Here is a 20,973-nt window from a genome sequence, read left to right on the forward strand (position 1 = left end):
AATTCAAGTAACTTTATATGGTAAATGTACATATATACAGAAAGCTGGCAATATAATTGCTTTATTTTTTCACTTAAGAATTATTTCTTCTGTGTTTATATCCTTCAATAGACTATAAATTAACTAGGGGCTGAGATGCTGCATGTTTCTCTAACTCCCTGGCTTAAATTATTGTCAAGTACAGTTGTTCTCTCATCTAGAAATAACACCAACACTAACCATTCTGCATCAGTTTTTCTGTGGTGGTGAATGTAAAACCCAGAACCTTGTGCATTCTAGGCTAGTTTCCTGCCACTGACTTTCACACTGGGATTTAGTCTTTAGTTTCTTCTACAGAATCTTGTTATGCAGTCTAGTTTGGCCTAGAAGTCTTGATCCTTTTGCTTCTTCTACTTGAGTCAGAAATCTGGGATTTTTGGCAGGCACAACCACATTCAGTTTGGTTTCCTTTTTGTTATTGATATGTTTTGTGACCGTCAAGAAATATGTCTCAGAAACTACCACTGTAAAGAGTACTTTAGTCTCCTAAATCTACACAGACTACTGCATTTCTAGATCTGTTATGCCATTTAATAGTAAGAACTCAGAAAAGCAGAAGGAGATGAAAGTGTCTGTTGGGGAAGTCTTTTGTCAATAAAGCACTGTTGAGCCAATAGGAATCTAGATAGGTGGGACTAGGAGTCCAGGAGGATTCTGGGAAGGAGAAACACAGGAGAGTCAACATGTAACCACCATGGGGTAGGAGCCCGAAACTATTCTCCGGTAAGAGACATACTTAGATTAACAATTATGGGGTAATTACTTAAGTCAGAGCTAGCCAGTAAGAAACAAGCAAGGCCAACAACTTCATAATTAATATAGCCTCCTATGTGTTTATTTGGGGACTACAATGCGGCAGAGCCCAGGCGGCTGGCGGGGGATAAACCAAAGCAGCTAGCAAGGAAATAGCTTCTCTTTACAAGTGTCTTCCTGTTTCACAAAAGGTAGAACAAGGTTTAAAGGTTAGCAGTTCCAAACAAGGGATAAGGAATGATGCCCTCCTAGTAAAGAAGATACACTGAGAACACACTTTACAGCTGCTTTTCCAGTGACCAACTTCGGTCCAGTTTTAGTTTTGTGTACAAGACTATCTTCTATCCTTCTCTCTCACTCACTGTATGTAGGTAGCTTCCATCCTAAGCCAACTGAGAAATTTCTTTATCCATTGAAAACAAAACAAAAAGACCTTCTATCCATCCTAAGAAAATGAAATGCTTTTTGCTCAATGAGAATGTTTTGTTGATCTTTTTCTCTGTCCTGAAATGTCTATAAAATTTACAAATTGGGTTTCTAGTTACTGTGTCTGAATTCTCTTGCTAATAACCAGATAATTGAGGCCCTATCATACTTCATTGCATCCCATTCTCTTGTCACTCTGTTTTTTCTCCCTTCCCTTCTTCCTTACCTTCTGTAGAGGCAGCTGCTTCTCTAGCAGCTTCTGCCTGTGGGCTGCAGAGGCCTCCAGAAGTTGCTCCCAGCGCTTCAGCAAGGCCGCATGCCGCTCCTCAATGGCTTTGCTTTGGCTGTGCTCGGCAGCCACCAACTGGTTCTTCAGATCAGTGATTTCAGAAAGTCGTTCTTGCTCAAAGCTCTGAAGACTGGCATCCAGGGTATCCTTAGATGATCAAAAGAGAAGCAATGAACAGGCCCAATGAAACTTTCAACGGACCACTCATGTCTGTGCCCAAACAGACTTTTATCATGATGGTTAATGACAATTGTTAATGATAGGATATGTTTAAAAGGATAGTTAGAATATTACTCGAGGAGAAGGAAATACAATTTAGAGATCTGAATAAACATCTGAGCTTGGAATTATGATTAAGTACTAGTGCATGCATATTTTATAGATAATATATTAGGGATAAAATTGCTAAGGGGCTGGAACATGATATGATATTTCAAATATTTATAATTACAATGAAATCCTGTTTATAACACACATATTTTCTAAGAATTTGTTAAATTGTCACACTCTACTTTAATCAGAGGCAGTACACTGTTAGGGCCCATGGATATACAAACTTAGAAAAGCTCTGTACATTCTGGTTACAGAAATTAAGTTTTTGCAGAAATGTTAATATCAAAGTCACAAATTTCAGGAATGCTAAGTCAGCTTTAACCAAGTGACTTTCATTAGAACAGTTCTAGCTTCCTCCTCCTCTTCTTCTTCTTGCCTCTCTCTTTTTTAATACAAATCCTCACTCTGTAGCACTCATTGGCCTAGAGCTCACTTTATAGATCAGTCTGGCCTTGAAGACATAGAGATGTGCCTTCATCTGCCTATCACTGCCTGTTTCTACCTCTGCTGAGTGCTGGGATTCAAGCCGAGCATGCTAGGCTAATTCTCTTTTGGAGAATGATTAAAAATTAGATTTTATCCATTTTATTACTTATATGTGTGGTGTTTTATCTGCATGCGTGCCTGTGGAGACCTGAAGAAGACATTAGGTCTTTTTGAACTGGAATTTCAGACAGTTGTTCCTGCCATGTGGATGCCTGCAGTCAAACCCTGGTCCTCTGGGAGGCTAGTCAGTACTCCTAACTGCTGAGCCATCTCTCCAGACCTTATGAGAACAATTTTAAAATGATCGAGACGTTTATTGTTTGAATACAGTCAGAAAGCAACTGAAAAAGCTGCAAATGAATGGCTCCTGGTGCCTGAAAGGAAGAGCATGGCAGTGACGAATATTCACTCCATCCTTCCCTTCTAAGAATAAGCTGAGCAGGGTAAGACATTCACAAGAAAGCATTGCTCAGCCTTTGGCAATCACATGCAGTTATGAGGACAGAAATAGCCACTCTGGGGAATTGGGGTATCCAGTTCTGCAGATGCTATAGAAAGAGAACTGCAGGATTATAGAGTCACTATTCTTCTGTATTTTAATTTCAAGACACCTTAGATTCCAAAAATGAGCAGGTAGTGTCCTAGGAGTCAAGCAGAAATAGTACAAAGAGCCTTAGATGCTATGCAAGATTCCTTGTGGTATCAGAGAGCCTACTTCAGGACCTACCAATCACACACTCAAGTCAAAGTGCTTAGGGAAAAGAAAATGAGGGGAGCCAGTCCTCCTACACAGGACATACTTTGTAGTCTCTTAATTCATGACCAAAAAGAAGAGGCTTTGCTGGAATAGGTGGTAAAGCTTCAAATGAAATTGTGAATTATTTACCTTAAATGTAAACAGATCCAACTTTTCAACAAAACTTAATATATACTATTTGTAAGACACTGATGTGCAATACTTCATCTGCTGTGCAGAGATGATGCTTGAAGAGACAGTGCTGAATAAGAGGTGCTTATGTCACTTGAATCAATGTCCTCAGGAGAGATTTGCGTTGCCCACATCTCTTTCCTGTTTCCTTTATGATATTATACTTCCTGCCATGTTCTCTTTTCATTTGTCAGTGAGCTTGTCATTTCATGTACTGCTTGAACTAACAGCATTATACTATGAACAAAATACTCTTTTGAAAACAAGCTACCTATGCACTTATTGGAAAGTTGAAATCCTGTTTTTTGTCTGTATTTATGTGTGTGTGTCTGTGTACATGCAGATGTTAGAGGATGGCATTGGGTGTCTTCCTCATTTCCCTACATCTTCTCTTTTGAGACAGTATTCTCCTGTTGAAGCAGGAGCATAAATTCTCAAGATCGTTCTGTCTCTGCCTGCCAGGGCTGGTGCTAGATCTGAACCCAGGTCCTCATGTTTATGTAGGAAGCACTTTACCACTGAGACATCACCTCAGCCCAGCCCTAAGTTTCTCCATCCAAGATTTAATTATAGTAACAAATTGCCTAATTACAGGAATTAGTAAGAATGCACAAGTGGAGAAAATTAGAAAAACCAAAAATTGAAGATGACAAACACAAACACCTAATAGCAGGGAAGGGGCCTGTAAGCAAGGAGAGAGAGAGAGAGAGAGAGAGAGAGAGAGAGACAGAGACAGAGACAGAGACAGACAGAGAGACAGAGAGAGATACAGAGAGAGATGAGACAGAGACAGAGAGACAGACAGACAGAGAGAGAAAGAGAGAGAGACAGAGACAGAGAGACAGAGAGAGATACAGAGAGAGATGAGACAGAGACAGAGAGACAGAGACAAAATGACAGAGAGACACAGAGAGAGAGAGAGACAGAGAGAGAGAGAGCAAATTATTGGCAAACTAAATTATAGATACTGGCTTCCCTGGCCCCATTTGACATGGTACCCTTTACTCACATGCTTTGCCAGGAGTGTGAGGAAGGCAGTGAGGTCTGCACCATTGATCTTGGTTTTCAGACTTGCTTCCTTTTCACCTAGGAAAAAGGAAAGTCAGTAGTGAATTAATATTATTAATATGATTATTTGTCCTAGTCAGTGACAAAGTTTCCTGAGTCTCAGAACAGGTGACTCTGTGGAATATACAGACTCAGTGGGAAGAATGTGTTGCTTTTCAGTCCTTGTCAGAATAAAACTGACTCACTCCTAAGGGCAAAAGAAACACTGACTTGTGGAATGAAGGAAAGTTGAGGACTGAACATGAATTACAAACAAATCAACATACACTGTAGTGTGTTTCCTAGGACATTTTGTGGAGGATTTTCCTTTCTGAATATCATGCATGAGTTTGCCAGTAGCTAGCAACTGTGTTCTGTGGGTTTATGACATTTATTTCCCTAACATCAGTGTGTGTGTGTGTGTGTGTGTGTGTGTGTGTGTGTGTGTGTGTAATTGCTTCTAAGGAATACAAATGAGTAATTCACCTCATTTCCAGAGGTAAAGGAAAATCCAGAGACCATTCCTCAAATAGTACTCTTCAAACCAAGGATGGCAGCCCGGGCACCTCATACCTATCCATGACTCCACAACATCGGCTTTCCAGTTAAACTGCTGGAAGGCATACTCATCATCCAGTTGTAACTTCCAACTAGCCATTGCCTTGGCCAGAGAAGTTGTCTTTTCATTCAGAACTTGGATCTTTGTGGAAATCTTATCCTTGTTTTGAGTTTCTTCCTGCAATGCCAAGGTTAAGAGGAGTTAGGCAGACATGTGGAGGAGCTAGAAACATGATTCCTTGGCACCAGTAAAAAGCTCTCAATTCTCTTATCCTAAACACGTAACTACTATACTCTAGGTCTATTGTAATTATTCCATTCCTCACATGTGTTCAAGAATATTTCTATTCTAGCATTTGGACAACCATAGTGTATTTGTTTATTCATGTGTTATTTCATTTATGAAGCTTTTTAAAGACATAGGGTTATTTCTAGTTAGGGATCAACAAGGCTTTGTAAAAGATGATGTAAGCAAAAGAAAGATTCACAAATTATTAAGATATTCTTGTGTGGTCCTCTTTCAAGAGGCCTAGAAGACAATGAACTTAAGGCTCTTAGGGTGCGCTATGGATGTATGGGTTAGTTTTATGTTAACTTGATACAAGCTAAAGCTAAAGTCATTTGGAAAGAGGTGATTTGAATTGAGAAAGTGTCACATCCAGATTGTCCTATGGCTACATCTGTAGGGGTATTTGATTATTTGATGATTGGGTGGGAGGGCCCAGGACATTGTGGGCAGTGCCATCCTTGGAGAGATAGTTAATGTGTGTTATAAGAAAAGAGGCTAAGAAAGTCAAGGGGAGCAAGCCAGGAAACAGCATTCCTCCATTACCTCTGTTTCAGTTTCTGCCTCCAAGTTTCTGCCCTGCTTGAGTTAGTGCCTGGAATTCCCTCAGTGATGGCCCATTAACTAGAAGCATACAATGAAATAAACTCTTTATTCCTCAAGTTGCTTTTGGTCAAGGTGTTTATTACTGCAATGAAAACCTAACTAATATAATAGTCAAAACTAGTTTTAAGATTAATGGAGATTGGCAAAAGGCCAACAATGTATCTTTATAAAAAGATGAAAGGAGAACATTTAAGGATTTAAAAAAATAATATTCAGAAAACACCAGTTGAGTGGGTAATGGGCTGGGCTGCTGGGGGAAACAACTAAACTCTGCTTTGAAGAGATTAATACAATCCTGTGTTACAGACTGAGCAAAGTTAACATATCTTCAAATTCAGCACTTGGGAAGCAGAGGCAGAGACAGAGGCAGAGGTAGGCAGAGCTTTGTGGATTTGAGGCCAACCTGGTCTACACACTCAAGTTCGAAGCCATGCAAGAGCTATATAGTGACATGCCATTTCAAAAGAATCTCTATGTAATTCTATTTTATTACTTTTTACAGATAATTTCATCACTGTTCTTGTTTCTGTATTTGGACCAACCACTTTAAGAAAAGGACACAAAATCCTGAGAACTCACCTTACTAAGAATATCTTCTCCTTGTGCACACACATTTTGTACCCGGGCCTTGTGCACAGCAAAGTCATTCTCCAAAGCTTCATGTTTCTTTAGCAAACTCTGCATGAACAAATCAGCAAAGACCATAATGTTCAAGAATGATCAACCTCCGCCCACATACAAGTCTACAGTATATTATTTAGGAGAGCTGGCCCAGCCCAATTAATAAACTAGATGAGGGTGCATTTCATCTGCAACACCTCTATCAGGTTCCTCTTAAAAATTCTTTCCTGTGAGATTTCCAGAGATCTACAAGGATAACACCAACTGGAAAACTAAGTAATAGCGGAGAGACTACATTAATAGCCACTACTTGATGATAAGGTTGATGACTACCTAGAACCTTCATCCAGTGACTGATAGAAGCAGAGACAGATACTCACAGCTAAACACTGAACTGACCCCCTGGAACCCAGTGACAGAGATGGAGGAGTGATGAGCAAAGGGGTCAAGACCCTGTTGGTGAAACCCACAAAGACAGCTGACTGGACAAGGGGGAGCTCTTGAACCCCGGACTGATAGCTAAAAGGCCACCAGGGGACTGATCCAGACTACATGAATGTAGTGTAAGTGAGGAGGCCTCAGAAATCTCTGGGGCCTTGGGTAGTAGACTCGTGTTCACCATGGCATACGAATGAACTTTGGGAGCCCATTCCACATAGAGGGATGCTCTCTCAGCCTGGACACATGGGGAAGTGCCTAGTTCCTGCCCAGGATGAAATGGCAGACTTTAAAGATCCCCCCCTCCAAGGAGGGTCTCATCCTCCCTGGGGAATGATGTGGGAACTGGGTGGGGGTCTTGGGGGGCCGGTGGAGGGACAAGGGAGGAGGGATGGGAGAGGAAGCTGGGACTGACATGTGAAACATTCACGTTCCTAATTTAAATAAAAACGTATATTGAGAAAAAATAGATCAGATCATTGTCTTAAATAATATTAAAAATCAGGTCAAATATATTAAAGACTTAAATATAACAATGAAAATATCCCCCCCACCCGAGAGAACACATGCAGAGAAAAAAAATTCAAGACACTTGCTTTGGCAATCACTGCATGTGTTTTACCATAAGAGCACAGACACAGGAGCCACAAATAGAAAAGTAGGACTGCATCAAACTCCAAAACTCTGCACAGCCAAGGAAACAATCAACAGAGATCATGCACCACCTACAGAATTATGATAAATACACAAACCATGTATCTTATAAGGTAATTTCCAAAACATCCAAGGAACTGCTTTAACTCACTACTGAAATAAGCAAGTAGAGAAATGACAGGAACATTAAAAATGAATGCTCAATAGTTTGATTTAAAATAGAGAGAAGGTTAAAAGAGTTAGGAATACCAGTTTGAGGGCCAGAGAGGTGGGTCAGTCGCTAAAAGCTAGATTCATGACCAAAACAGCAAGAATAGCAGTTTGAGGTGGAAAGAACTGGTAACAGTTATAGAAGAGAAATGGAGAGGGGGCACTTTGTGATGGCCATCTTAAAATGCGGATATTATCATACCATACTACAGCTATTTTTAAATGTTACCCACAATCAGAGTATATTCAATAAATGATAGTTTCTCTAAACTATTGATTCCAAAGCATGCAAACCTTTGGCTTTCAAAACTAAAAGGCTCTGAGAGTGCACAGCCAGCATGTAAGCACTTGGGAGGCTAAGTGAAGAAAACTGACAGGAGTTTGGGCCAGCTGCTGTTGCAAGGTGATTCCCTGTCTCGCAAAACCAAAACATAAGAATAATAAAGCTTAAGTTTTAAAAGCAGAAGCCATTGGGAGTGTTTGATATGGAACATTAAAATGCTAGAGCTTGCACAGGGACATGTTACAGAAGATGTTTTTAACTAAAACACTGATAATTTGAGTCATTAGTCCTTCAGAATTTAAATGCTTTCCTGCAAATCTAAGTCTTCCTTTATGACCTTACATAGACGTGATTCATCTCCACACAGAGCTCTTAGCAGTCTTTGTACATAAGGTGGTGAAACAGACTCAAAGTCATGAGAACATTGCCATTCTGTGAAGGCTTTCTCCACAGTTGCCAAAACCTACATTAACCAAAGATCCTACACAGAGCTTGTTAATTTCTTTATTCAACAAATCCAATAAAGGTGACTTAAAAGGATGCCTCCAAATGTGTATTTAGTCTGTTAATAGGCATGCTAAAATTCTTTTTTTCCTAAAATTATATATTTTGGAACCTGTAACCAATTTCAGATAAATAAGCTTTTTTTCAGATTAATGGAACATTGATACTTGAGAGAATCTTTAGAAGATATATACATGATGTATGCATGTATGTATGTATGTATGTATGTACACATACACATATTCCCTGTAAGGACTCACACCTATGAGGAAAGGTCTTTTACCATGATGCCTTCTATGCAGAGAGCTCACAGGTTAAGCTTTGAGTTCTGCCTTCATCCCCATTTGGCTCCCTGACTTAGACAAGTCAGATCTTGCTTTCTCATATTTAAAATTAACAGAAACATCCACATTTCTCTAACTCAGGACACAGGCTCTAATTTTTACACAGGTGAAATCACCACATTCTTAAGGAAAGATGAAAATGGAAAAGATAACACAATCGACCCATTTTGCCTTTTCTTTACCTGAGTAGCAGCCAGTGTGTCTCCAGCGTCCCCCCTGCTGACCATAGCATCCTTTTCACTCAGCCAGGCTTCCTCTTCCTCTGCGTTCTCCATGAATTGCAGATACTGAAGAGACTCTTCCAGCTGTGCCCCTCTGTAACAGTGTGGTTAGCCCAACAGGAGTAGGAAGGAATAGCTAAACTGTGGAGCTAAAATGGGGTGGCTTAATCCTACCCCAGAAAACACTGGTTCTCAAGACAACCACAGCTTCACTGGGCATGAACACAATGTACATGCCTACTGGTCAGTGGTACTGATCCCTGTTGACACGGAAGAGACCAGTGCCCTCAGACTTTATTTTGCAACAGCATTGAAACTTTGATTAATGAAGGAAATCCCACCCAAAGAAAAGTTTCAGGGTCATAGACATTATAGTGATGCAGAGGCTCCCTGTGTCAAGTACTGTCTTTTCTCTCATCTGAAGAAAGTACTGAAAATCCAGAAAAGATCGTTGTTTTTAAAAATATTTATTTTTAATTTATGCATTTGTGTGTTTTCCTGAGTGCTAACTCTGGACTGGTGGTCCAAGGTGCTGTAAGAAAGCAGGCTGAGTGGACACATGGGGGAGGCCTAGGCCCTGCCCCAGATGAAGTGACAGACTCTGGAGAGCCCCATGGAGGGAGGATTGGGTGGGGGGCTGGGGAGCTGGTAGAAGGGCAAGGGAGTAGGGGTGGGAGAGGGAGCTGGGATCGACATGTGAAGCAAGCATGTTTCTAATTTAAATTAAAAATATATTGAAAAAGAAGTTGGCATTATAAATGTTTTATTTATAAAACATCTAGAACATTTTGTCAGAATTAGCAAGATCAGATATTTCTTCATGAGTTGGAATCTGGAAGTCAGTGGTCCAAGTTGAATCAGTAGGGTCCTTATTCTTCCCAGCATCAAGCAGCCTCTCTTGGTGATTGGCTTATGTGTGGAGGGGCTCTGTCAATCCTAACTAACTTATTTTTCTTCATTTTAATCTTTTTAGTTTCGATGATGTCACTTACAGATTCTGTTACTACCCAGTTTGTGGCTTTGGGGGTTGAATTATAACTAGACAATTTCTTAACTTTGCAATTTTATAAGGATACTTAAAAATAAAATCTATAAGAAAACATCCAAAAAGAAAGACAGACAGACAGACAGAAAGAAAAGAAAGAAAGAAAGAAAGCAGGCTGAGAAAACTATGGGGAGGAAGCCAATAAGCAGCATCTCTCCATGGCCTCAGCATCAGCTCCTGCCTCCAGGTTCCTGCAGTGAGTTCCTGCTTTTACTTCCTTTAGTGATGGAATGTGATGTGGAACTGTAAGCTAAAATAAACTCCACTCAAAATTGCTTTGCTTTATGACAGCAGTAGAAATAGTAACTGATAGTGTGACTGTCTACCACATATATGCTGGTGACTGTGGGTGTGGGTGCCAGTTGAAAGCACTGGATCCTCTGGAACTGGAATTACAGATGGTTGTCAAGCACCCAATTGTGAGTGCTGGGAACTGAACTTGGATTGTCTGTACGATCATCAAGTGTTCTTAACTGCTGAGCCATCTTCCCAGCTCTGGTAAATTCCTCTTATTTCCCAGAAAGAACTGTCTGCCCATGGCCACCAGAGGACAGGTTCATTCAAGACTTGGTGTTTGTATAGGAGTTAATAAAGTAGATTAGGGTCTATAGACCATGTTGGGCTGAAACAAAAGCATCCTTCAAACACAAATCTAGTTCTCCAAACACAGACACCTCATTGACTTCTTTTGTCCAACTCACCTGGTCTTGGCCAACTCTTTGAGCTTTTCCCAGTGTTGAACAAACTGAGCCAGCCGCTCCTGGATCTCCTCTTTCCCTACAGCAGCCTTGTCTCTTAGACTCTCCGCTGTATCCAGCACGTTCTGAAGAACACATATCCCACATTAAGTTACTCCATAATCTCCTCCTCTCAGTTGGTCATAATTCATGATGGGATTTTGTCTTTCCTAATGTCAGATTTTCCATGTGTTCCTGGGACTTGAGGTGGCCCCTGGTTACTGGGAATATGAAGAAAGCTATAGCAATATCTTTCATGCTAAGCTTTTCCAAATATTTTCACAAACATCCCAGAAATCAAGTAGGCTTCTTCCTTTGTTCTGCATTATGGGTCATTCACAGTCACAGAGGACTGTGCTGCCAGTTCAGAATCATAGTTATCTTTTCCAGGGATCTCAACCCACATACCAGTTGTCAGTGACTGTCCATCAGTGTCAAAATTAATCATTCCAGGAAAGATCGTGGCATCCTGTCTAGAATCTCCTATTCAGAGGACACAAAGTCTGCACCAGAGAAGAATTCCCATTAGCTAAAGGAGTAGCTAGCTGTGTCTGAACACTGCTTTTCCATTTTACTGTATTGATTTATCTAACTAGGGTGTAAAGAACTACTTTCAATTTCTTTTTCTTTAGGTCTGGCATTCGATTCCTACCTGGACAGCAGGTTCATGTGCCACCAGCTCTCCCTCCAGGCGTTTGTGTTTTTTCAGTAAGTTCTGAACACTCTGAAGGTCTCTCCCATAGTCTTGGGAGCTCACTCGTAACAACTTCTCCCTGAGACCCAGGAAGAAGATGGAAAAATACATAGGTTAGAAAACTCTGAGATCAACCCAGAGAAATAGCTTTCTAAATGTATGTGTGGTGAAAGCTGGTAGATTCTGATGAACTCTGGGACTGTGGTGGTTAGTTTGATGTCAACTTGACACAAACTAGTCATTGGGAAGAGGGAATCTCAACTGATAAAATGCTCCCACAGTGCTGGCCTATGGGCAAAGCTTTGGTGAATTTCCTTGCTTGCTGACTGATGTAGGAAGTTCCGGTTCTCTGTAGGCTATGAGGGAGCAAGCAGCCCACCCCATGGTCTCTGCCATCCACTCCCGCCATCAGGCTTCTGACCTGTTTGAATTCTTGCCTTGCCTTCCTTAAGTGAAGAACCGTGCTGTTGAACTGTGAGTTGAAATGAACCTTTTCCTCCCTCCTCAAGCTGATTTAGGTTATGGTGTTTTATCAAAGTAATAGAAACTCTTACTCATCCAGGAACCAACACCAAAAAGATAAGCAGTGGAAGAGAATTTCAGAAAACTTGATTTATATCAACACAAATTAAAATAACATACCAATGCCCATTAGTATGCTAGAACATATACACCTTGTTCCCTTTTTAAAATTATGAAAATTATATTACTTTCATAATTTTTGTATATTAATGTCATTGACAATATTTGGGAATATAGCTTAGTGGCAGAGAACTTGCCCTGCTCGTACCAAGTCTTGAGTTTGATCTTTATCCTTACAAACTACATGAAATGTATGAACAACAAAAGGTTACAGTATTTGATGACTACTAAAAGGTGTGACTTGACACCTTACAAACCATGCTTCCATCTAATTTGTTTGTTACTTGTAAGAATCTGTAGATCGGCAGATGAGAAACACAAGGAACAAAGTAACTATGAAGCAGGTAAAAATACTGATTTGTTAGGAATTTCTCAGGTATATTTAAAAGAATGAGATCAGCAATAAAACTATGACAGATAGTGTGACTGCTTAGTATCAAGTATCATGTAGCAAGTACAGAAAGAATGGATGGGGGCTGGAGAGGTGGCTCAGTGGTTAAGGGCACTTGCTGCTCTTGCAGAGGACTGGTTCCTAACTCCTGCATGAGGAGGCTCAACAAGCACTTGTAATTCTAGCTCTAGGGGACCTATGCTCTCTTCTGGTCTTCAGGGGCATGCTCATTCAAGTACCCATACACACAGACCTATTCATGTACACATAAATAAAAACAAATAAATCTTAAAAGGAAATATAAAATCAATGTTGTATTTTCTGCATAAGCTGCAAAGGCTCAGCTAACTATGCCCTACAGTTCAACGCATAGTTTAAAAGAAGTGTGTTTGGTGTCTGAATTTTATTCCCAGGACGTGGGTGAACTGCTATTCCAGTTTCCCTCTATACTGGTTTTCCTATCTGCATCCACTGAAGGTGAAAAGTGAAACCAATGTCTGCTTTCAGTTGAGGCAGAGATTTAAAAGTATTATCAACATAAAAATCAATTTCATATTGACTTCAGAGTGAGTTGAATCCTTTTGGTGGGCTACCCAGGGAAGTGGTGATACATACTCTATCCAGGCTTCCTCATCATCCAGGTCCTGAAAGAACTGGAACAAGGCGTAGGTCTCTTTCAGTTTTTCATGGTGTGCAGCTGCCAAACTCTGAACATTTTTGAAGCGCTCATTGACACCATTCATTGTCTTTTCTATTTGGTCAATGTTGAAAGTCCCACTGGAGATGAGTTCCTTAGCCAGATTGTTCAGATCTTTCAGAGGGTCCTTGAAAATACATCATGCTCAGTGAATGAAGGAGTATATAGATCCTAGACTTCAGTCAACAGTGGTTCTACTTCCTTTACTAGATTTGATAGATGGCTTTTGAAGGCACTGACTTTGGTATACACAGCTAAGTGTTTCACACAAATGTGGTTGTGTAAGAGGTGCATCAACAATATAGACATCATGGCTATATTACTCCAGATCACATTTATTTCCAGCCAACCTATCCTTCCTCCTAAGTTCTTCCCTGCTCTCACTGACTGAAATAATAACTTTGCCCACACACTACTGTCTTCACAGTGCTGCACACTTCTGCACTTGATAGTTACTAACCAAATGATCATACTAGTCAACAGTACCCTCTTTTGTAATGTTCTTGGGCTGACCTTACAACACATTCATGGCCTTTTATGCTTGTGTTCATTCTAGGGCAGCCCAATAATTATGTAATGAGAAATATTACAAAGTCTCAACACACCAAAACCAGAAAACTTTTGGCTTTTTGACCTTTTAATGTGCATCTTTATTACTAAGTAAAACATATGATTATCTGGTATGTAATTAATTGTTAATCCTGTTAGAATTTTGTTACTGGCCCAGGTTAGGCTACAACTGGAATCCTCCACAGAACTTACATATGTACTTTCTTATGTGCTATCTGTTCTCTCATCTGTTTTATTTCTTTACTTTCCCTTATAATGCCAGCTCCTCTTTTCTTTCAAAGACTAGCTCAAATTTGTATTTTCAGAAAGTAGTACGTTTATGCAACAGTAAAATGATAAATCAGATGGCTTTAAGGATCTACTTCCCAGAGTCTTAGAGCCTATGCTTTAGGGGTTTCATTAGTAATCGATAATAACTGTCATAATGGCATTGCAGACCATGGCTTTGACCTGGTTAAAATGGCTGCACGTCAATGATCTCAAGGCTGCAGTCTCATGTACTCTCCTAAAATAGGGTGTCAGGAATATTTCCACTTTGTCCAGAGGAGTGAGACTCCACCACTTCTTACCTCTCGAGCCAACATCTCTGCTTCCAATAGCTGATGCTTCTTAAGTAGGTTTCCTGCTGAGGTTAAGTCCCTGGCCTGATCTTTCATGGCCAATAAGCCTTCTGCCTAGGAACAGAGAAAAGGGAAAGACAGATTCTAGGTAAAAACTGAATTTAAGGAAAGTAAGATTTAGCATCTATGTTCCCAGATATTTACCATAAAGGGTCAAGGGAACAATTCATATATACATTAAATTAATTAGCATGTATCTATTAAGTTTTAATGTTCATATCATTCTCAGGAACAGTTACCTCTGAAAGCCAGAACTCAAAGTCCCGGATGCTTGTGTTGAACCTTTGCTGGCGACTGGCCTCATTGAGTTTCTGCCCTTTGTCAGTTGTTTTTTCTAGTAGATAATCCCATTTTTCCTTTAGCTTGTCCAGTTGCTCCTAGTTTCAGGAAAGTGAGAACTTATTATAGTCTTTGGAATCCTGGGCCCTGTAAGACCTTGAAGGGATAATGTGGGGAGGGTCATAATATAGGTGAAATGATGATATTTGTATGTCATCCAATTCAAAGTAGTTATGCTGTATGTGGGAAACAGCAGGTGTGAGGTGCAAGGAAACGTTTGAAAACCAGGATGCTGAACTTTGTGCAGTGGCTGGTATTTGAATGCCAAAAGGTTCTTGGCAGAAAAGAAAAACACCAAAAGGCATGGCAAAGCCAGAAGCCTAGTTCGAATTACAGGAAGTGTGACTGTATTTCTATTTCTACCCAGAAAATACTGAAAAGAGTGGAGGACTTTCTTCACATGCCTCTGGAGACCAGACTTATCTATGTACAAACTTTACCTTCATGGTCTCTTCGTTACCATCACAGACTCTGCGCTCAATCAGGGAGCTCCCAAGACTGATGACGCCATCCACCTGCTCTGCACGGCCTTTAACTTCATTTTCAAAGGCCTGATGTTTCAGATATTTCCTCTGAAGGCAAAGGAAGAATACATCAGTTGATTATCTAGAGAAGCATTATTAATCCCTCATCAAGAGAAGCATGATTGTACAATGGGACAAAACAACCACTGTGTCCCCCAAACAACAACAACAGCAAAACAGTACAAAGCTCAACCAACCACCATAGGACTTGTTCAGTTTTAGGGTGACCATTTAACCAACAATAAAGTGTGGTGAAACTTTTCAAGATTTCTATTTTGAACTTGCCTGAATGTTAGTGGGGTCTTTGTAAGATTCATCACAGGCTATGGGCAGCATCTCATTGATCCATTCCTCTATATCCTCGTAATCACGATAGAACTGTTTCAGGTCAGCATAGTTCCCGAGCTTTTCCAGTTCAGCAAGTAGCTGTTCTTTGAGAGCTTTCCATCTAAACGATGAGGTCAGATTATTTTCTACCCAGGGCTCCTTTGCTCTGACGTTACATACAATATATTTTCCATCTTCCTGCCTGACCATTTGCCTTTCATAGACTCTCACTTTTTCTTACATACAACACAGTGGTTAAATAAAGTAACTATGAAGTATCTTTCATGACTTTCATTCTATAAGTATAGAACAAAAGGTCTCCTAAGAAATACATTTCAAAAGGACAAGAATTTAAAGGTATCTCTTTATCATGATGCTGATGCAGACTGGGGACTTTGCCAGCCTGACCTGTCTAGCACATGTTGGAGGCGAGCAGCAATCTCTTCCTTGGCATAGTGGTCATCATCTATGAGCCTTGTAGCAACATGTTCCAGGTCAGCAATCTTCCCTTCCTGGATAAAAGAAAATGAAAGAACACATATGCCTGGTGATTAGGTATTTGATGTAATTCCAGGCTCCAATCCACTTTAAGGATAAACAGTGTTTGTGTGTGTGTGTGTGTGTGTGTGTGTGTGTGTGTGTGTGTGTGTGTGGTGTTTTCAGATGACAGTACCAGCATCAAAAAGTAATTCGTGGCACACAGAGAAATATTTCTATGCTGGGATAGTACTAACTTCCCTATAGAACAAACTTTTCTCATGGCTATTGTAAAGATGAATCCTGTGTTGGTAAGATGCTGAAATAGAGAGTAACATGAAGTCACATTTAGTCCTAAAAACTTGTGAGAAAGCCAAATATCCATATGTAATATGTCAGCTTCCCCTTCCTGCTCCGTCATTGCCTGTAAGAAGCAAAGGTGACTTAGAGATTAGTAGCCTATGGCTTCTGAGAGCAATGTCATCTGCTGGCTTAGGGTACAGCCATTTAAACCATTTCATTTTATGTTTTGACTAGTTTATCAAGTATCAAATTTTCAAGTGACTGTGTTATACATATTTAGTTTTGGTTGACCCTTATCCCCATCCCTTTCTCTTCCCTATACCCCTGTGCCTTCTCCACATCTTCATGACTTTACACCCCAGTATTCCTGTTTCACTTTCACACACGTGATCTGCATGTGCCTAAGGAATCTCTCTTCCTCTCTGATAGACACCTTTCTACTTTTCTGGATCTACACATGTTCACTCCCACACAAATGCACATGTACAAAAAGTTAGAAGCTAGGGTCCTCATGTGAGAAAGGACACCTGTGTTTGTCTTAGGGCTGATGGGGCTCCACCCCTCCCTGAGAGTTGTGTGCAGGTACGTGGGTGAAGGAAGGGTATCTGCTTCTGGGGTGTAGTCACTGGTGAGGGGTTCTTCTTTCTGTAAACAAACATACACCATGTTCCAGGCAACAACCTCATGAAGGCCGCTGGCCATTAGAAAAGAAAAGAGGTATTGGAGTGAATTAGTCAGGGCTAGCAGAGAAGAGGAGGAGGATGAGTGCAGGAGTAGGTAGAGGACAGAGACAGGAAACCAAACACTGTGTACGTACATGGAAGTATCATAAGGAGAGTCACTACTATATATAATTAATTTGCTAATCAAACAATGCTTGAAGAGAAGCAAAGACAAATTAAAATGCCTTAAAATCAGAAAACTGGGCAAGGGTGTAGAGTTTCTGTTATTATTACTAATAGTTTGCCATGGTCCCACCACAGCCTGGGTTCCCTGAGACTGACTGGAAAGGGGTATCAACAAAAGGAGAATTGTGTCTAACCACCAGATGGATTTCACACAGATGACTGGCTCTGAATAGCTCAAGTTCTAATTATTATTACTTCAAAAGCAAATATGTTTCTCCCAACTACCAAGACTAACCTCTGGCAAAAGCAAATGTTTTCCCCCCAACTTTTACATCAAAACAAAATAAAATAAAAATTTTAAATTTAAGAATAAAAGCAATGCTCAGTATTTTGTTAGATTGGCTAAAATCGAGCAGGCATATCCTGTGGTTACAAAGCAAAAAGGTGATAAACGTAGGCTTGTATTCTCCAGAACAGCAATATCATCCAAAACTTAATGAAGCACATTTACAGAAATGGGGGTGATTTGCCATAAACTGTTTGCATGCCGTTAGCCTGTATTTCTCTGACTGTTCCCTTGTCCTATAAATGGGTCCTACATGCTTAAGCCTCCCTATAAGAAACCTGAGAAGAATCAGTTCCCAAAGAATTTTAGGGTGAATATTGGAGAAGAAAGTGGGATTCCTGGGAATGATCATATCTGTCCCATGATTGACTGACAAAGTGAAACTAAAAACCTTATGAGAGAGAAGAGCCTTCAGGCCACATGGTCCTACAAGAACTCTGCACTGTTTGGAGGTCTCCTGGTCTTTGCCAAGTGAGAGACCATCTCCACGGGCTTTGCCTCTTGGAGACCCATTGGACAATCGTTTATACGCTGATCTGAAACTAGGCCACATGGCTCCCAACAACAGTTGGTACTGGAAATTTTATATTGATTATTACCTGGGCAGCAATTGCTTTCTCCAAATCATCACGTTTCTTCATCAAAGCTTGCAGACTGTTTAAGTGATCCCTGTCGTCTGATCTCAGAGAGTTCTCACGAGCCACCATCCAGCTCTCAACCTGTTCACAGTTCCCTCGGAACAACTGTGGGCGGGGAGGGTGAGTAGGTGAAATCAGAGGCATGAATACGGTATTCTACAAGGGCCAAGGAAATAACTTTGTCCCTCCTCAGTGATGATGATGCAAAGCATCTTTCCAGGGCTGGTATTCTCTCATGAAGCGATCTTTTAATTAATCTTAAATATACTGTCATTTTACTTTTTGCTTCAAACATATCTCACATGTTTTATAAGCTATAGTAAATGAAGTAAATGTGAGGCTGGTGCCTCATATGTTTGTTACATATAGTAGCTATCGACTGGCTCTCTCTCCTTTCTCTTTGGCCTCTCTCTCTTAAAATTTGAGACAAAGTCTTAGGTAGCCTAGGATGACATCAAACTCAGTATGCAGTTGAAGTTAAGCATGAACATCTACATTCTGAGATTTTCAATGGGTCTAACCTTCAGCTGGTTACTTCTTTACAACTTGGTTCAAATTTTACCCACAGATGTGTCTGATAGTTTCATACACTTCACTCACTGTGATCACCCCTTCCTTTTTATCCTCAAAGCATTCATACATTCCATTTTATTAGTAAACATCTCCTATATTAGAATGATCTGTACTTCTTATATAAAGAAACACACCGTAATATTTGTAGTACTGGGACCTGCACATAGCAGTTCTTAATGAAAACTAGTCCTTCAGTTAATTACTTACTGGCAATTAATGATAATCACCCCATTCATCTACAAAGCTGGTTAGCATCTTCTTTTGCTCTCTCCTTAAAAAACTTTCAATTTTTAAAATTTCATGTATTGATTATTGCTAATAGTAGCACACATCTGTATGTGCACATATGAGGGAGAGGGTGTGTATGGGGGATTCCATGGTGTGCATGTGAAAGCCAGTGGACAACCTAGTGGTGCCTGCCAGCTCTTCCCTCTACATGTGTTTTGGAATGCAACTCAGGTCATCAGGCTTGTTCAGCAAATACCTTTACCCACTGAGTCATTTCGTAGGCACTCGCTTGGCTCTTTTAACAGGAACAAGAGCACAGAACATAAGGATGCTTAGTTTACAACAGAGTACAGTGGGAAACAATCATGAGACACTGGTGTTTACAGCTCATAGAGTCTAAAGCAGCAAGTGCACCCAATCAGCCCATAAAACCACTCTCAAGGGACTGGGGCTAAACCCCAACTATCCAGAAGATGCTATACCTGAAGTTCTTTTTTTTTTTTTTTTGGTTTTTCAAGACAGGGTTTCTCTGTATTGTTTGGAGGCTGTCCTGGAACTCGCTCTGTAGACCAGGCTGACCTCGAACTCACAGAGATCCTCTTGCCTCTACCTCCCTAGTGCTGGGATTAAAGGCATGCGCCACCACCGCCCGGCTATACCTGAAGTTCTAAGCACTGGTCTAGCATCTTCTTGCGGTTTTCCCAACCTTTCTCCAACTCATCTCTCTTTAATTTAATATCACGAAGAGTATTTTCAATTTCAAAGCTGTTACGGTGGCCTCCGTCTATAAGTTCTGTGCCAAAGTCCTCTAAGGCCTGGAAGGTGGGACCCTCTGCCTTCATGTCATCATGATGTTCCTGTGGGGAAAGCAGGAAAGGTGATGGTGAACACCGTAGGAACTTCTGAAGTGACAAGAGAGTTTTACATCAGTGGTTAGTAGCTGTACCTGGTGTCGCTCCAACAGGATCTCTGTGCCAGTTAAGTCCTCAGCCAGTTCAGGTGATGATATTACACCACCAATGGTTTTGATCCAATTCTCTAGATCGCTGTAGAAGTAAATGTATCAGGATCAATCATGGTTATCCTAATCCTTTTCTGCCCCCATCAGAAAGAAAATCCATGCTCCAAACTTGTCTCCTGGCAACACCTAGTACATAATATGTACTTTATAGGAGCTTTCTTAGTTGGTCTGCTTGCATCACATTTTATTGAGCAACAGTATTTTAGGACTTGAAGCATTAAACCTGTTTTATTTATTTATTTTTCTTTTCTGTGACCCCTGGAGATGACACTTGGACATAGTCTGCATAACCCAGCAGTGAATAGCACATGTACCCAGGCTATTCCTAGGGACTCTGCACAGGGCAGCCTGCAGAAACTGCCCATCCTGCTTGTTGAATGTCAGCCTTTTGAACTGTACCTGGCCTTGCTGAGGAAGAGAAAGAATTTATGGGCCTCATTCAGACTCTCCTTTCGGTCATTTGTAAGACCTTGTAGGGTAGCCCAGGCCTCGTTCAGCTCTGTTTTCTGCTTCTGCAGGTCCTCAGTGGCATCTGGGTGGGACTCACAGAGACGCTCGGCTGTCTCCTCCAGTGTGGTCACCTGGACAAAAAGAAGCTTAACCACATGGTAGTTTCTGAACTGGGCAAAATTGCCTTTCCTAATTTTTTTAAAGAAGTTATAGGGAAGAGGGCATGAGTGACCCTACTCCTCAGTAGTACATTAATCCTGGAACCCACTGGGTCTTAATTCTCCATATGAAAATATCCTTTGTGCTCTGCATGAGGATGCTAAGCTCTAGGTTTCCTCCCGCATATCTGGAAAGTGTCAGTCTTCCCTTTTTACTTTGAGGTAGGAATAGTCTTATTTAATTACTGACTAAGGGAACACTTCCCAAAATCTAGAAATAGTCTGATTTGAATATTCATTTTCTCCTCCACATTTGTTT

The 20,973-nt window shown here is 40.6% G+C and overlaps 1 protein-coding gene across 1 annotated transcript in view; it reads right to left on the bottom strand.

The window, feature by feature from the left end:
* Spta1 (spectrin alpha, erythrocytic 1) overlaps positions 1–20,973 on the bottom strand; it is a 73,639-nt gene that overhangs the window by 9,118 nt on the left and 43,548 nt on the right. Inside the window, exons 27-43 of the mRNA XM_040738927.1 lie at positions 20,446–20,627; positions 19,972–20,071; positions 19,685–19,882; positions 18,186–18,329; positions 16,021–16,124; positions 15,571–15,733; positions 15,202–15,333; positions 14,662–14,799; positions 14,372–14,476; positions 13,151–13,359; positions 11,461–11,581; positions 10,773–10,894; positions 8,988–9,120; positions 6,331–6,429; positions 4,875–5,037; positions 4,264–4,340; positions 1,445–1,654 (exon numbers count right to left, since the gene is read on the bottom strand). Coding sequence (XP_040594861.1) covers positions 1,445–1,654; positions 4,264–4,340; positions 4,875–5,037; positions 6,331–6,429; positions 8,988–9,120; positions 10,773–10,894; positions 11,461–11,581; positions 13,151–13,359; positions 14,372–14,476; positions 14,662–14,799; positions 15,202–15,333; positions 15,571–15,733; positions 16,021–16,124; positions 18,186–18,329; positions 19,685–19,882; positions 19,972–20,071; positions 20,446–20,627 — 2,400 coding nt within the window. The remainder of the gene's footprint in view (positions 1–1,444; positions 1,655–4,263; positions 4,341–4,874; positions 5,038–6,330; positions 6,430–8,987; positions 9,121–10,772; positions 10,895–11,460; positions 11,582–13,150; positions 13,360–14,371; positions 14,477–14,661; positions 14,800–15,201; positions 15,334–15,570; positions 15,734–16,020; positions 16,125–18,185; positions 18,330–19,684; positions 19,883–19,971; positions 20,072–20,445; positions 20,628–20,973) is intronic.

This window comes from Mesocricetus auratus, unplaced genomic scaffold (assembly GCF_017639785.1).
Source record: "Mesocricetus auratus isolate SY011 unplaced genomic scaffold, BCM_Maur_2.0 Super-Scaffold_100676, whole genome shotgun sequence".
Lineage (NCBI taxonomy): Eukaryota > Metazoa > Chordata > Mammalia > Rodentia > Cricetidae > Mesocricetus > Mesocricetus auratus.